The sequence below is a fragment of the Mus pahari genome, chromosome 21, assembly GCF_900095145.1.
Source record: "Mus pahari chromosome 21, PAHARI_EIJ_v1.1, whole genome shotgun sequence".
In the NCBI taxonomy this organism is placed as follows: Eukaryota; Metazoa; Chordata; class Mammalia; order Rodentia; family Muridae; genus Mus; species Mus pahari.
In genome coordinates this window covers 53,645,546-53,663,861 of record NC_034610.1, presented here as the reverse complement: position 1 = coordinate 53,663,861, position 18,316 = coordinate 53,645,546, and the positions used below count along the sequence as shown (strand labels likewise).

At 40.6% G+C, this 18,316-nt stretch overlaps 1 protein-coding gene across 4 annotated transcripts in view; it reads left to right on the top strand.

The window, feature by feature from the left end:
• Tpd52l1 (TPD52 like 1) overlaps nt 1-18,316 on the top strand; it is a 103,335-nt gene that overhangs the window by 71,535 nt on the left and 13,484 nt on the right. For all 4 annotated transcript variants that reach the window (XM_029533176.1, XM_021221398.2, XM_021221397.2 and 1 more), the window contains exons 3-4: nt 6,184-6,332; nt 17,200-17,301. In XM_029533176.1, coding sequence (XP_029389036.1) covers nt 6,184-6,332; nt 17,200-17,301 — 251 coding nt within the window. The remainder of the gene's footprint in view (nt 1-6,183; nt 6,333-17,199; nt 17,302-18,316) is intronic.

Below are 18,316 nucleotides of genomic sequence, written 5' to 3'. Positions count from 1 at the left end.
ACTCACTCTGTAGACCAGGCTGGCCTCGAACTCAGAAATCTGCCTGCCTTTGCCTCCAGAGTGCTGGGATTAAAGGCATGCGCTACCACACCTGGCATGTCAATGTTTTCTATGGTATCTTCTTCACCTGAAATTCTCTCTTCTATCTCTTGTATTCTGTTGGTGATGCTTGCATCTATGACTCCTGATCTCTTTCCTAGATTTTGTATCTCCGGGGATATTTCCTTTTGTGATTTCTTTATTGTTTCTATTTTCATTTTTAGATCTTGGATGGTTTTGTTCATTTCCTTTGCCTCTTTAATTGTATTTTCCTCTAATTCTTTAAGGTATTTTTGTGTTTCCTCTTCAATGGCTTCTACCTCTTTACCTGTGTTCTACTGTATTTCTTTAAGGGAGTCATTTATGTCCTTCTTAAAGTCTTTTATCATCATCATGAGATGTGATTTTAAATCAGAGTCTTGCTTTTGTGGTATGTTGGGGAGTCCTGGGCTGACTGTGGTGGTAAAACTGACTTGTGATGGTGACAAGTAGCCTTGGTTTCTGTTGCTTATGTTCCTGTCCTTGCTTCTTGCCATCTGCTTACCTCTGTTCTTGCTGTCTCTGACTGTGACTTGTCCCTCCTGCAAGCCTGTGTGTCAGTACTCCTGGGTCAGCTCCAGGTTACAGACAGAAACCTGAAAGGTCTTGTCCCCAGCTGTTCCTTGGCTCCTGTGTCATGATGGCTCTGGGAGGTTCCCTCTTGGCCAGGAATTTGAACCTGTGATCACAGGTGTGCTGGCACTCCTGGGAGACCAGCTCTCTCCTGCTGGTATTTGAGTATGCAGCACTGTGGTACAGATCAGCTCCAGGTGCAGAGGGAAGCCACCGGAAAGTTCCTGTCCCAGGCTGTTCCCCCGTTCTTGTGCCCTGAGAGTTCTGAGAGAGTCCCTCTGAGCATTCTTGGGAGGCCAGCTCTCTCCTGGTGGTATTTGGGTATGGAGTGCTATGGCATAGGATCAGTTCTCTGCTGAAACCATCTTAATATTTTATCAGCAACATGTAAAGTTTCCATTGATTGATTCATTCATTCATTCACTAGTGCTTATGGTTTTCTTGCTAATCATATTTAATCAGTTGAAATTGCTCATTTTAGTCATTCATGCTTCTCACATGTGAATGAATATATATATCCTAAATAGTCAGTTCCAGGCCAGCCAATGTTATATAGTGAGACCCTGTCTCAAACAAATAAATATTTAAAAAGAAATCAAAGAACCAATTATCCATTTCTAGTGAAGAATAATTTTAAATGGAGGGAGAAAATATTCTAAATGCTTTGGTCAATGTGATTTACCTGCACTTAATCTCACTCTAGATTTGATGTGACAAACAGAAATGTAGACTGTACATGTTGCCTGCAGCAGAATATCTGGGGGTACTTATTAGATATTATAAGATGTCTGACCTTTAGAGCTAAGATGAAAGGATGGACTATCCAGAGACTACCCCATCCGGGAATCCATCCCATCATCAGCCACCAAACCCACATACTAAAGCACATGCCAGCAAGATTCTGCTGAAGGGACCCTGATATAGCGGCCTCTTGTGAGGCTATGCCAGTGCCTGGCAAACACAGAAGTGGATGNCTTATCAGTGAGTGCATATCTAGTGACTTCTTTTGTGATTGGGTTACCTCACTAAGGATGATATCCTCCAGATACATCCATTTGCCCAAGAATTTCATTCTGATTTATAAGTAGAAAAACAGCTTGAATGCACACATTGCTAGGTTAAAATCATAGCAGAATGAGTGTGAAAAATTTTAAGAGAGGTAAGAAAACATACTTTTCTCTATATATATACATCTACAGGAATCATGTCTAGGGAATCCCACTACCCACTTTTCATGTATGTCTTCCCATGTCAATGAAAGGAATCAATATAATCCCATGCAAGCATGCACAGAAGTTACACAATCCCTCATGGGTAGATTTGGAGGATCTCTTCTAGGATACTCCAAGGTATGATCTAACTGATCATTAACAATAACTATGTTGAGCTCAGTTCCATTTCCCTCCCAATTAGATGTACTGGTTTTTATATCAACATTACACATATGAAATATTTCAAATAGTTTCTCATATGATTTTTTAAAATTTCAATCTTACCTCCAGCTGAAGGAATTTCCACATATTGAGAAATTTGTCTCTATCAAACATTTGTCAATTAGCAGGTCTCCTTTCTCAGTGACCTCCAGAAGCAGCGTCTGTAGACCATCTCTAAATATAAATCACCTGCATTTTTCCTCTGATCCCATCATCTCCGTTTCTCTCTGTGTTCCTCTGTAGATCAAATATATCCAAATTATTCAGGGCCTTTTCCTGCTCACTTGAAGCATTTTTATATTCATGCGTTCCAAGTGGCTATTTGACTAACATCTTACAAATCTCCTTCAAAGAGGCACTAATGAAACAGAAATGAATCTCACTCTGTTTACAGCACCAGAAGATATGTAATGGAGAATACCTGCAATAGAAATGACATTCTCTCTTAGAAAACATGAGGCTCCATAGATAAGGATTTGAAACAATTTAGTGTAAAGAACACTAATGAGGACAATTAGTAGTGGGAATATATAATTTAGAATAAGAATTAACATCTATAGGGAAAGAATGAGCTCCAATCAACCTTATGGCTTTTACACCAAACCAGGACCACTACTTGTGTAAGAAACCACAAAGACAGTCTTAGGCTGCATGAGACAAGTTATCTGATTCCCAGAGAGGCTAAAGACTGAGGAACTGATAATAAAAATTTTCTAATATTAATTGCCTGGGGAAAGATTCTCAAAGATGGCAAGAAGCCAAGAATAAATTAGTTTTAAACAAATCCCTGAAAAAAAAAAAAAAAGATGTCTGACCTTGCTTGACTTACTTCAAGATATTTGGGATAATGAAAGTGGGTCACATACATGGAATCCTGTATTTTACATATGCCCTCAGGGTAATTTTTATGAACTGCAGTTAAGTCACTGTTATCATTGACCCCCCCCCCAAGTCTCAGGGCTATCAGGGTTATTCTATTTGGGTTTATAGTTTCAGAAATTTGAATCCATGGTTGTTTGGCCATATTGCTATAGGCCTATGGTGATGTGATATATATGGTGTGGAAGAAAAGATTGCTCCCATCATGGTGGGCTAGAAGCCAGTGGAAGAAGCCAGCATTCCATCATCCTTGAGGGCACATGCAAACTCCCCCTCCCCATATAGGCTCCACTTCCCAAATTTTCCATCCTCTCCCAGGCTGGAAATTATGACTCTGACATATGGGCCTTTGAGGGCATGCTCCAGATCCAAACAATAGAAATTGTGAGTGATAACTAGTGAAAAGGGTCCAAATTTTATTAAGAACTCCAATGCAAATTTTCTTTTATCCTTTTCTCTCCCTTATAACACAAAAGGAATTCACTTTGCTTCTACAGCTCTATATAGGCTGAACTAGCAAGAGAGGTTAGCCCTTTCTCCTTCCCTACACTGGTAATTTATTTCTGCAATTATATTGCTCCCCAAGATTTTTATCACACAGTAGATACTACAGAACCATCCTACACATCATCCCACCCCGAGAAAGAACCAGTAGTTTCAGTAACTCAAAACAAAAAAAAGCAGGACACCTGAAGCTATCAAAGAGTCAAGGAAGACATGGCACTCAAGCATTTTCTCTGGTAAAAGAACAGTAGATTCTTAAGCAGCAGATGACATACAGGAAGGCAGTTTGACAAAGATGAAGACGTAGAATATGACATGATAATTAAGAGCAGAGAAATGTGGTTTTGAAATAACAGCGTGTTCTAAGAAACAGGGAGACTAAAGCATGTGTCCAGGAGGGTGTGTGTGTGCGTGTCTGAGCATCCTCTTTCTGTGGCTATATGCCTAAGCATGCATCCATACAGAAGACACAATCATCAAGAAAAAGGCATGCTTCTACTGATTATGAACACATATGAAATGTGTGATTCAGTCTCTTTTCTGGAAAGGTTTCCAAGAACATTCAGAAACATTTAATGACTATGAAAATTGGATAACATGAACCCTTCAAGAACATTTCCCTAATAGTAAAAGCCCCAAGCTATTGCTCGTTCATAGTGTTCTATTTAAGATGCTTCTAATCTATACTTGCGCATCTTTTCCTGAAGTGATTATCTGTGTTGGGAGGCTTCCCATCTGGCGGAGCAACTCTTGGGACAGTCCATGTTTATCGTGCATGAATCTGCAAGTTCAATCCTCACCATGGCAAAAACAGAAGAAGAAGAAAATCATAACATGATTTCCACTGTTTAGCACTGGGAAAAAGTCTTCCTGTGCCAGAGAAAAGACAGCTTGTTCTCCAATGATGCAAGGAATGTGCTTGCAGGGTGCCTGGCAGGGCTAGCCACAAGTTGTGGTCAGAGCTACAGCAATATTTTGAATGTAAATGAGATGAAGCTCGCCATTTTAAAAATTCAGAACTCTAAGGATCTGGCAGATCTGTTACCTCTGTACACACGGAGGACTGAGGACATCTTCAAGAAGACTTGCCTTGCTGAAGGAAAGCACAAACAGTTTTGTGCTCCTCAGAAACAGAGCCAGGAGAGTCATCGCTAATATCAGAGCTCTCCCCATAATTGTAATACAATGTATGGCATGTAGTTAAGTCAGACTTTAGGAAGCTTAAATTTATGTTATAGGATATTATAATACCCCAAACTCTGAGTATTTTATGTAATTTTGTTGCTAGAAAATAACTTGCAAAGACAACTTTATAGTGATCTACTTGTGCACAACAGGAGGGAAAGAAGAAATATGTATTAGCTAAATCCAAGTACCCCTGAACACCACACTGGCAGACCCACACAAGAGAGAAGCACTCTGCAGGGAAAAGCAAAGGAACTGTGGCTAATGCAGCAACATGGGTCAGTAGCAAATAATTGTGCTAAGTGAAAGAAGCCAAACAAAATGAATATGCACAGCATTATAACGTGAATTTATAACATTATTGAAACTGTAAATTCAACTCTACTGAAAGAAGGAATGTTAGCAGTTGCCTAGTGAGGCCAAGAGTCAGAGGGACTGGGAATAACTGGGGACAGGAAATTACAAAGAATGGCTAGGAGGTAATATATATTTTTCAGGCACCAGTAGTAGGGATGATAGCGTTGATACATACATACATACATACATACATACATACATACATGCAAACATATGTATGCATATGTGTACATATGTATGTATATATAAATATATACTTAAACATATATTACATGGATATATATGCTTGTACATAGACTTATAAATTGCGTATTTAAGATACATGCAGCTCACTGTCTGTCAGCTCCATGTCAATAAATCATTAAAGAGAACACAACCTGAAACATGTTCTTGCATGCACTCTTACCCTCCTTGTTCCTCCCTTTATGTGGCACTGGCTTGGAAAAAGCACAGTGTCGGCCAGATTTATTTATATTACCAGTATGGTAACGTGGCTGGCAAAACTAAGCAAACATTAGCTCGTAACACATGAAGTTATTTTGTTAAATAGTGTGGGAGATACAACAAGACATCATATTAGGGCAGTGAGGTGGCTCCAGCAGTGAGGGCAACAAGGGCACCAGCTACAAGGTGACAACCAGACACTGAATCGCAGGACCCACATATTAGAAGGAGAGAACCAGCTTCCATGAATAATCCTCTGACTTCCACACACGAGCCTTAGCATGTTTACACGCACAGGATACAGCTCAGTTCTCCACAAATACACATTAATAAATCTAATAAAATGCCCATTTTCTAGTAGGCTTCCTGGTGATTTTAATTTTCTTGCATATTTTGGTGCCCAATATAAACCATTCAGAAAGGACACTGAGTACGCTGGGAATGTCAAACCTAAGCGTTCTATACCCAGTTTCAGTTTCAGAGAGTGGACTGTCATGTGCATGGTGGGATTTGGGGCTGACATCATTAGGCTCCTAACAGGATTCAGGCAGTCCGCTGAGGTCATTCTTTAAGGTCACTCTGTGGTGAGGTCACTTTGGGAAGTCAATCCTCGAGGTGACTCCTTGGGTTTGCTTGTTGAGGTCACTTAGCCAAGGCATTCCAATTTTTGGAAATGCACTTTTCACCTGCTCTGATGTTTTCACCCTACCATTTTTTCTCTCATCTCTAGCTAGAAGACGAAATCACCACATTACGACAAGTTTTGTCAGCAAAAGAAAGACATCTGGTTGAGATCAAACAGAAGCTCGGCATGAATCTGATGAATGAGTTAAAGCAGAACTTCAGCAGGAGCTGGCATGACATGCAGACCACGACTGCGTGAGTATCTTGCAGAACTTGAGTTAAGTTAGAGAGTTTTCAGTCGGGCTTCCGCTTCTGGGTTTCCTCTTTGGCTTCTCCTACAAGGTTGATTTGGTGCTCGTAGCATGAAGAAGATATTTTCTTTAGGAGCAAGTTAAAGAAATATGAGTGATTATTAAATATATTGTATGTAAAGTAAAGTATAAAAGAACTTCCTTCAATAAACCGTTGTTGATTCAAACTCTTAATCCCAGGAGCTGAGGATGTATGTAGCTCAGCTGGCAGAGTGCCTGCATAGGTACAGGAAATTCTGGGCTCAGTCGCTAATGCTGCATGAAGGTGTGATGGGCATTCTTTCTCGTCTGACACTGGAGAGATAGAGATAGGAGGATCGGAAATTCAAGGCCATCCTCAGCTACACACTAATTTAGACACCAGCCTGAGAGACACCAGACCTTGCCACAAAAACCAACCAGACAACTCAATTTAGGCTATTTTTGTTATTTCAGTTTTAGATTTTATTATAAAAATCTTGCAAAAGATAATCATACTGAAATGAACCTGATCCAAAGTCTATATATCGGAGCTACCTTCTATCCAGTTAGAATAGTCATTTGAAAATGAAGCTGTGTACCCTGGATTTTATTCTTTTCACTATCTATTTTTATACATGTATCCACCACCAAACCCAAAAATTCTGTGACAGAGTTAGGACTACACCAAACAAATAGCTTTATGTCCTCTTTCATAATTGTGTCCATTATCCAGACTCAGTCCCTATGTATCCTCTGACACTCAGCCTTCCTTGTTCGCCTTTCTACGTGTTATGTTCCCCCCCACACACATATTTATTTGGAGGTATATTTTGCATAAGAGGGGAATGTGAAATATTTTTATTTCAGAATTGTGTGACCTCACTTAATACTACACACTCTTAAGTCCGTCCATTTTTCCGAAATCTTTCTGATTACATTTTCTTTAGAGTTAACTAGATAGTACTCCATTAGTTCATGTCTGTGTATTAGATTTTTATTATCCATTTATCTGTTGATGAATAATTAGGTTGATTCCAACTTGTTGCTATAGTGAATAAAGCAGCAATAAACCTGGGGTGCGAATATCTCTGTGGTAGGTAGTGGGGTTCTCTGGATATGAAATAGCTCAGTCATATGTAGGTTCTATTTTTTAATATTTGGAAAATCTCAAAACAGATTTTCACAATGGCTGCATTAATTTGCACCCCACCAATAGTGAACAAATATTCTTATCTTTCCACATCTTTTCCAACATTTGTTGTCAGATTTATTGATGTTAGCCATTCTGACTGGAGGGAATTGGTAGCTCATATCTTCTGGGAATGGGCAGAAGCTTCCCAAGAAATCAGGAGCTGCCTCTTTGCACATTTGTTACGGTTCTTTCTGATCCTATAGCCGTGGTGATTGCTAATTATCATGGGATGGTAAGACCAGGTGACTTGGCATTGGGATAGGACTTCTTGATATTTAAACTATTTTTCTTGTTAGGTGATCTTATATGAAAATGGTTTTTACCTAAGAGATTTTTCTTCTTTTTGTGTATTGAGTATTAGTAAATGATAGGCAGTCAGAGGAACTTCCTGTCCAAAACCTTAACTTTAACTCCAAGTTCAGCCCCTGAGACTCTTTGTCTTTGACTTATATATTTCTTTCCTGCTCCATTCAATGAAATAGAAAGATCCTGTCTTCACCTATGTCTGATGCCTGTGGGAATCAGTCAGTAATCCGAGCTTCTGATTTTGCCTTTTGGTGACCAGTACCACTGAGTTGCCCTGATAGTTAGTGTATGGCTGAACAACTTCCCTCTGGGGTATAGGAAGGATTGTTTCATCTGGCCTTGATAATCATTTCAGGGATTAGATAACCAAATATGGACAGAGTGTTTTTGTGGCTGAAGATGGGGAGGAAGAAGAGAAGGGAAATAGTTGTGTACGGTGTGTCCATAGTGTCAAGCTGGGATGGGGGCAGGAAGAGGGAGAGGCATATGTGTCGTGAATGTGGAATTACAGCAGGGAAGTTGCAGGAGACGTGTTCTAGACTCGTCATATGGGAAAAAATGGGCAGTCTCTGTTTTCCTGAGTTTGAAGAAGAAATTGGTGTAGCCAAGCAGTCTACTTGGTGTATAAGATGAATAGCACAGATTCAGTGCCTGGGGTTATGGAGTTTACAATATAATCAGAGAGATGAGAGTCTTGTTTGTTTGTTTTTTCATGAATAATAAATACAGAGCACTGTGGGAATGTGAATTGGGATAGGAGCTTTGCCTGGGGATGATACCTCTCTAGGGACAAAGCAGGGTTTCCAAGGAGTTCTTAAATGTAACCAGTCTGAGAGAGACAGGTGGTGGCTCTTTAGAGTGACACACACTGGTTATGGTTCAGCAGGAAAGAAGGTTCTACACGTAGGGAGAGCATCTAGTTAGTGTGCTTGCTCAGTTAATAGAGTTACCTTTCTTCTGCAGGGAATAGAGGGTCCTAACCAGTCATTTATCTAACAAGCGCTAATGAATGTCTACTATTAGGCATATATTACCTACAGGCTAATCTAGACTCCAGGATAATAGGATTGGCATGGTGCCTACTTTTTATTCAGTGTTGAAAGGGGAAAAAAAATGAGCAAGGAATGAAATAAGCAAGCAAGGAGCTGCCCGGGAGAAATTACCAGGATGGGCTGTGACGAAGCCAGCATCAGGTGATTTGCCAGTGAGCGAAGGAGGAGAGGGTGGAAGCTGCTGGGATGGAGTCCCAGTCGGGAAAATCTTACTTGAGACCCTGATTCCAGCTGAGACTTGAAAGACTGGAAAATGTCCAGTGTTAAATGATCTAGGGAAGAACTTTCAGGATGAGAAAAAGTTGATGCAAAGACTGAGGCAGGAGCTAGCTTTTCAGTTTTAGTGAGTCAAAAAATGTCTCTCAAAAATTCTGGACAGTCTGTCTGTAGTGTATTGAGACGAGAATGAGAATCTAATGCCAAGGGCTTTAGATGCTACTGGAAGATTTGGAGCAGGAAATGACCTGGGTTGATGTACACATTTGGATCATTTCCATTAGATTATGTAGTAGATCGTGGAGGGGTAAGGGTGTTAGGATAAAGTGATGGAAAGGTACCTTTGGCAGTCACACCATGCAACAGACCTAGAGCAGGAGGTTTATTGGGGGAGGGGGAAAATTAAAGGGTGTCTTGGAGTAGCTAGAGGGAGAGAGAGAAAGCAAAGATGACAAAGAAAGGAGGAGGGTGAGGGAGGGCAGGAGCACATGAGCAAGACTGAGGTAACCCAGGCCTTTTATGTGCCTCGCCTGGCAATGGCAGGTGATGACACAAACTGCTGCTGCTGAATCACTGAAGGGCAGGTTGGCAGAGCGCATAATTTACAGCAATGGGTGGGAGTTGGAAAATCACTTCTGAGACTATTGTAAGAGAGAGGCATGGAGAGCAGGGGAACGATCTGAGGTCAGTCTGACAAGAAGTCCCGATGGTCTGGGGCTGAGACCCTCTTGTATGCTTGGATTACACAATACCCTTCCACTTGCCTCAATGTCAGGAGCATTGCTCTCATGGGCTGCAGATATCTCAGCCTGGATTCTGTGTACATGGGGAATGAGACCATGTCAGTACCAGGGTGATATGGAGTGGGGATTTAATGAGTTAAATATTGCAAGGAGATGATGTCCGATTCTTTGTTGGCCTGTGGTGACTCTATGCTATCATTAGGGAAACTGAGACACAGAGGTAGGTCTGACACTCAATGAATGACCCATTTCGATCATGTTTGAACTACCCCATAAGCAAATTTCAGACGGAGAGGATAACTTGATAAAAGTTAAAGCCAGAGATGTGTGCGTGCATGCATGAGGGTGTGTGTGTGTGTGTGTGTGTGTGTGTGTGTGTTTAGTCATTTGCTCATGGGTATCATTGTTGGACTGGCCTTGGAGATTATTTAATAAGTCCAGTGTCTGTGGTCTCACTAACCTTTAAGAATGAAGATGAGCCGGGTGTGGTGGTGCACTCAGGAGGCAGAGGCAGGCGGATTTCTGAGTTCGAGGCCAGCCTGCTCTACAGAGTGAGTTCCAGGACAGCCAAGACTATACAGAGAAACCCTGTCTCGAAAAAAAAAAAAAAAAAAAAAAAAAAAAAAAAAATGAAGATGAACTTTTCTTAGTAGAGAAGAGCCAACTTTATCAGATCCTCTCCTTTCCAGTGAGGAGTGAAAAGTTTATCAACTGTATAATTATCTGAGAAAGTCTTTGACTAACCCTATTTCTTTGGCCTCTGAGGGATAGTTGAGGAGGGAGCTTATAATATGTTGGGGAGAGTAATAACAAAAATATTTCTCCCTGAATTAATTAAATAGCACTCCTTTAGTGTTCATGACTCCCATCCTAGCACACATTCTGTTGGACACAAATGTGGAGATGAGAGAATGATGAGCTGTGGCGAGATAGCTGCGAAAAATTAGACTTCAAAACACTGCAAAGGGTTTCAGCTCTCAGAGAACAAGTGTGATTCCCGGAGGTGATACTTTGCATAATGATTAGGCAATCACGACCTATTTAGTTTGATTAATGATGAAAAGAACATCCATGTATGCCAATGAAAGATCTTGGCATGTTTTCTTAAGCAATAGGATTCAAATTGCCATAGGACCCAAGTGAGTAAGAATAATTACATAATGGACTCAGATCATCTCCTTTATAGAAATAGTTCAGGAACACAGCAGCAGGACAAGGGGTCATCTGTGTATATGTATGTGTGTGTGTGGGTCATCTGTGTATATGTATTGGGGGGGCGGCGGCAGGGGTAGTTGTTCCCATTCTTGCCCATTTTGCTCATATCTAGACTTCTTTTATTGTCTTTTAGGGTCAAGGAGGCAGGGTACATGTAGGTGGCTTAGAGCCAGTATACCTTTTTACTTATTCTGTGTTCTGCTTTATGAACCCATGAAATTCTCCCACTAATTAACCTCTGTGCATTGTACCAAAGGCCTAACGGTAGGATCATAGAAGGTAGGAGGTCTTAAAAAGGAATTTTAACTCCACGTTTTTTGTTTGTTTGTTTTTTTTGTTTTTGTTTTTTGTTTTTTAAAGCACAGGAACTAAGCTACACAGAAAGAATTCGGTCTAACCTGCCGCATTGCAGAGACTCGCAGTGCTTGAAAAGTGAGGTTCAGTTTAGGACTTATTTACTCTTTGCTGTTGGGCTTGATTTTTTTGGGTCACCATGGTCTGAATGATAATTGTCTCTTTGTGAGGAGCACTTAGCTCTGCTGCATTCGGAAGTATCAGTGAAGATTAAAAACCTTATTTTAAAAGTTGTGCATGCCGAATCTCCCTTGGAGTTAGTTCTCTTTATCTTCAGGGTGCTATTTATTACTGGAAGTAGATTCTTTTTTTTCCAGACAGAAGTGATAAATTTATATTATCCTAAGTAGTTTTGTACGTCCTTGGTGAGATGTTAAAAAGACAGTCATTAAGGGAATGCAGTGTTTTAAATGTCTTCTTAGGAGACATGCTGTGAAATATCGTGTAAGAAAATAGTTGATGTTATAGTCCTTTCTTCTAGTTATATGTATAAAATGCTGAACTCCAAATAACATACTGTTTTGTCCTTTTGATTATTAGCACTGCCTTTTAAAATCATAAATCATGTGATCTACGTGAACTACCAAGGGAATCTATGTAAATAGCCAATAGAATTCTTTGTATTTGTCTTGGAGAAAATCTTCAAAGAGATCTACAGAAGATGCCCTGTGTACTGGCCAAACAGCTCACCTGGCTGTTAAGTGCTTAACATTTCAGCTGAACTCACTTGGTTTAAGATCAAGTTCAACCAAGACTCCACATAAAATTACAGGGTGTGGACAAGTACAACCTGAGGTACCTTTCATGTAGGCTAGGCTGTAAGTGGTGCTCCTTAGAGCTTCTATGTACTCTGAGTTCAATGACCTATTTCTCATAGGCCCTTGGTTGCTATGGTGTTGGTAATCACTTCCCACATATAACTCCTTCTCACTGCCTATGCCTGGAGATCTTTTTTGGTTATTGACTCCAGGTACCATGTAAATGACTACTAACTATTCTTAAGAAACAGTTTGCCTAATGAAGAGGTAGAAAACGAAACACACACACACATACATATACACACAATTGTGTGTGTGCGCACATACACACATGTGTGCATAGTTGCTTGTGTACATGTTCACACTTGCATGTGGAGGCCAGAAGACCTCAGGTGGTGTTCCTCAGGCCCTGTTCACCTTTATTTTGAGACAGAATCTCTTACACATCTTAAAATTCTCAAAATATGGTCTTATTTTCTCTACATGGAACTGGTGCTATAAAAAGCTGACGCAGTTCATCTCGGTGTCATCTCCAAGGCGAAAGGACATTATGGGGAAAATAGGCACCAACTCTGTCATCATGGAGCCACCACACTCTTCCATCCTGCCATTCATCATGTGTAATCTGAAGGACTCAGTTCTAATGGCCTTCAGATTTAACATTAAGGGCTCAAGGCCCAAAATTCAATTCTCAGCACCATACATGTACACAAGAAAAGAAAAACAAATAATAAAAAGAAAAAATGGAGTTACCAGTTATTTCTCAGAATAATGAATCCTGGAATCTTTAATACTGCATTGAGCCAAGCATAGACTGCACTGTGACTTCGAAATTAAAAATGGAAATAAATGATATGCATTTTTCATTGTTGATACATAAATGTGACTAACACAGAAGTCTGCAGATCTTCAAGTGTACCTAACTCTCATTATTAGAAGTGACTTTAAAGCAATGTAATACTTACTATTTACAATATGACCTTATTTCTAGCCAGTTTTAAATTAAGCCATCAAATTCAGAGTGTCACACATATATTCAAAAAAATCTATCTCAAAATTCAAAGCCCTCTCAAGCACACAGGGCTAAACTACACAGACCAGCCCATAGAAGTAGTAAACATGCAGGCTAATTGCAAGAAGCTGTTAAGGCATGCAAGACTGACACATCAGAAGGAATCATCTAGGCTAATTCAGCTCCTCGTAATGGTCACCCTTGTCACCGTTTTCTTCTGTGTCTTTTGAAGTTTCTTTCAGGCCACTTGAGTCAAAGCTGAGAGGTTTCCCAGAGACATTTTTCTCAGCCTTCCAGGACCGCCTTTTCTTTCCTATCCCTGCCTTCCTGGCTAGGGCTTAATCCGTTTATGCTGCCTTTCACGTGGCCAAGGCTCCAATGAGCTATGGCCCTATTGAATAGAGAAAGGTGGCTTCTAGTCTTCCTTGGAGTCCAGGCTTTTTATTCCTTCCAAGTAGAACATTGCCACTAACCTGACCTCTTCCTTGCCAAATTTAGTGGTATCACAAAGTGGAAAAATGAGAGCAGAGTACCCCAGGTTTGACAGAGCCTGGGATCCGTGGGAGCAGTGGGGAAGCTAGGATAGCTGAAGCTGGGCAAGCAGGCAAGAGGCTGAGTGAGGGGGTTAGGCTGAGAGACCGGGGCGGGGGGAGTATGGGCTTTGGATTTCTCTACCCATGAAATGAAAAGCTAGTGAACAGTGTGAAGAAAATTGAGACTTGACTTGATGCTTTAATGGTTCTTTCTGGCTGGTGTGTGGAGGAGACACTGTAGGAAGAGAAAGGTAGAAACAGGAAGACACATTAGGACATTGTGACTATAAGAGCCCAGGCACGTGCTGGTGCCAGGTGGAGAGTGAAGGTGGTGAGAGAATGGGCTGGTTCTAGTTCTACTGTGAAAATTGAAATAAGACTCAAGGGTTCCTTGCTGGATTGGAGGCAGAGGAACAAAGGTCAAAAGTGATGCTGGCCTGTCCTCTAATGGATTGTTTCATTTCCTCACCACTGTGCATGAGAGATTTTGCACAGAAAAAAAATATACTTCTCGATTTATTTATTTATTTATTTCAGAATTGTGCTATCAGTATTAGTGCAGAGAGTTCTAGAATAAAACTAACTCTAAATCCTAGTTTCTAGTGCATGGGTGTGTCTCGTGTACGGATTGAGCATTTCTTTCCTCCACAACGCCCCCATTCTCTTTTTTAATCTCCTTTTTGTAGATATGGTTTCATGACCCAATCACTGCTTTATGAAAAGTCTATCAGCATCCTAGAAATCTAATGGGGTAGGAATTCCAGATTTTTTGATTTGTTTGTACATACAATGTCTTTATTTTCATAATTTTCTTTTAAAAATATTTTCAAGTGTGTGTGTATGTGTGTGTATGTGTGTGTGTGTGTGCGCATGTATGTCCACAGAACTGGAGAACTTCTAGGTGGTTGTGAGCAGCCTGATGTGGGTGCTACCTGATGTGGTCCTCCACAAGTGCAGTGCATGCTTTTACCCACTGAGCTATCTACAGCCCCAGACTCTTTTTTTTAAGGCCCCAGACTCTTTTTTTTAAGGCCAAAGGTGTTACATTTAAGCACTGCTGAATCCAGTTCATTTAGTGTTCAGTATACTACTTTTGGATCCTTCTAAGTGGTTGGTTTGTTCTAAAGAATTTCAGCTCATACCATTTGGTGATTGGAGAGCTCCAAAATCATGTGATAATGATTAACAGTCTATTACTAATCTTTTATATTCAGTACTATGCTAACTGCCTTATTAGCAGCAACTTGTATTTTAATATTTTATATCAAGTATAAACTGCCAGGTTTATATTTGGCTTCAATTGGTCATGGCTTTACCACAATTTAAAAAAGTTATGTGTGTAAAATGTAGAAAGTAAAATTAGACTTTGAATATGCTATCTTCAGACCTTTTCAGAAAATAAATAAAGCTAGATTTTTCTGGAGGTCCCTTTCTTCCATCTTCTGACTGCTCCTTTGCTGTGTGACCTGTTACCAGCTAGGGCTCACCATACACAATCTGTTCTTCAGAGACATAAACTCCAAGTCAATGACTTATTTGTGAAATACTTTTGAAATTTACAGGTTCACAGCCAGGAAAGAAGGTTAAACCCCAAGGTCTTAAGTGTGGCTTGTTGCTATTTTAATGTTTTTCTTTGAAATATAAGTATCTAAAAGGAGTATTGTCTCCACATAGCAACCTTCACAGTGAATTTTGTTAACTGTGATGGAACTTTTGGCTCCAAGCTGGCAAGAGACTTCAGCCAAACTCTAGGATGAAGGAGGGTCTCCTTTCACTTCCCACATCCCCATAATTCTCCTTGTCCTTTTTTTCCTTAAGGTTTATTTTATGTGAGTACACTGTTACTGCCTTCAGACACACCAGAAGAGGGCATTAGACCCCATTACAGATGGCTGTGAGCCACCATGTAGTTGCTGGGAATTGAACTCAGGACCCCTGGAAGAGCAGTCAGTGTTCTTAACTGCTGAGCCATCTCTCCAACCCCTCTTTCTTTTTTTTTTTTTTTTTTTTTTTTTTTTTTTTATGGTTTTTCGAGACAGGGTTTCTCTGTATAGCCCTGGGTGTCCTGGAACTCACTCTGTAGACCAGGCTGGCCTCGAACTCAGAAATCCGCCTGCCTCTGCCTCCCGAGCCAACCCCTCTTTCAATTTCAACCTTTTCTTTCAATTCTGTTTCATTGCTTATCATTTACAGCTCTAGTCGGTGGCTTGCACCTGGGAAAGTGGAGAACCTAAAAGTGAGGTAGACTAAAGTCTCATGCAATCAGAGCATGAGATAGCTTTACTCAGAGCATCAGACAACTTATACTCTGAGGGTTAAGAAGAGTAACCTGAGTAAAGTGTACTAGTCACAAGGACAAGCTGCACATGGCAAAAACATGTTTTTCCACAGAGACATGAATAATCACAGCTGGAGTAAACTCACTACAATCCACTACACCTGGGAGGAGTATGAAAGTACATTCGAAGAACAGTTCTGTGTTTTGAAGAAGTTGAGGTTACAACACTGACTTGGGGTTTTATTGCTGTGAAGAGACGCCATAACCATGGCAACTCTTATGAAGGAAAATATATAACTGGGGCTGGCTTACACTTCAGAGGTTCAGTCTGTCATCCAGGTGGGAAGCATGTGGCATGTAGATAGACTTGGTGTTGGAGAGGTAGCTGAGAGTTCCACATATGGTTCCATAGGCAGCAGGCAGAGAATAAAATACAGTTGTTCTAGCTTGAGCTTCTTCGATTTCAAAGCTCATCCTGGGAACTAGGTTCCTCCAACAAGGCCACACCTCCTGCAACAAGGCCACCCCCCCAAAAGCCACACCTCCTAGTATTGATGTAGTAAAACTCTGCTGCTAAAAGTTGAAGTCCACTATCACCGGATTGCCTCTGGGCTCTGTGCAATTAGATGACTCCCTTCCTTAGCATGGCTTCTCCTTGCCTGGGGAATTCTAAGCCCACACATTTGCCTCTACCTGAGAAAGGTCACATAGCCTCAATTAGATTACAGGATCAGTTTCTTTTCTCCTGATAAAACCTGTTCATCCAGCACCTAAGATTCCTGAAATGCTTCCCCATGCTAATAAGGCATTCCAGGTACCCTAAGTCCCCAGCCAATTACCTTTGCCCATCCTCGATGTTCCGACACTCAGTCCCCCAAAACTTTAAAAGCTTTGAATCACCCAAAATAAAGTTGATCTGCCTCCTGATAGCTGGTCAAGGTGTGGTTTATTTACCTTAAGTACTCACAGGACTTCTGACACCCCTCCATCCCATCTCTGCCCCCTCTGCCCCCCCCCCCCCATAGTGACACTCCTTCTAGGCCCCTGGGGCCATTTTCTTTCAAACCACCACACGAGTCTCTTGTCCTCTTGGAGTTTCCTCATAGTCATAGGAGAATTCCTCAGAATTCTCACATGACTCCATTCTTGGACTGTGTTCTGACTCTTACCATGATTCTCTTTTAATTCTAGGTACAAGAAAACGCACGAAACCCTGAGCCAGGCAGGGCAGAAGGCAACAGCAGCTTTCAATAATGTGGGAACTGCCATCAGCAAGAAGTTTGGAGATATGAGGTAAGTCGGCAGAAAAACACAGGAACGCTGCCAAAATGCTCTGTGTATAGGGAGAGTATTCTTTCTTTAATGGGTAAAATGACATTAATGACAGAAATACATTTTCATGTTGGGATACTTTCTGCTTAAAGGTTGATTTAGAAGCCTGGCTCCAACCATACTCTTTCTACCAATAAAAGCAGAAGGCAGAGGGAATGAGGAGGGATTTCAAAACAACCCAGTACACGAAGAACCTGACTGATTTTTATTAACTTTTCCCTTTTCTGTGAACAGAAAAGACAACGCCAGGAAGAATTCATTTTGTTTCATAGTTTGAAGGTGTAGTCCATCCCCATCAGGAAGTCATGGTGGTGGTAGGGGTTTGAGGCAACTGCTTGAAAGGTACCCCTAGTCAGGGAGCAGCGAGCTGTGAATGACGAAGCTCTCCTTTCAGTCCTGGAGCCCATGGGCTAGTGAATAGAAACAGCCTTCTAGATGCAACCAGAGACACAGTAATCCAGACACATTCCATAGTAATTCTAAATCTAATCAAATTGACAATACATATTAAGCATCATATCTCTTAATTTAAATGATACAGGAAAATATTCCGTGGGATCTGCTCTGGTAAATTATTGTAGGTTACATTTTTGTATTCAACCATCTGGCCTATTTTATATTATAAAATGATATTATTTGTCTTATACTTCTGGTAGTTTTCTTCTTTCCCTTTATCAGAATATCAAGATACATTAATCATTTTTACACCTTCATGCTTAATAACTGAATCATCATATATGTCATAACAGCAGTAAAAGCTTTAAGTAACTACCTTCCATGGGACATTTGCCAGTTTACAGATCAGTAAGGAGGACATGAAGATAGATTTTGAACCACACCTAACATCCTTACTATAGAAGCAGGGAAAACTGTTGTATAGGATATTTTTATTTTTTATATTATATGTATGGGGAAGGTTTCACAATATTATTACATTAAATATTATATGTCATATTTGTATTGTTTAAATGCCTGT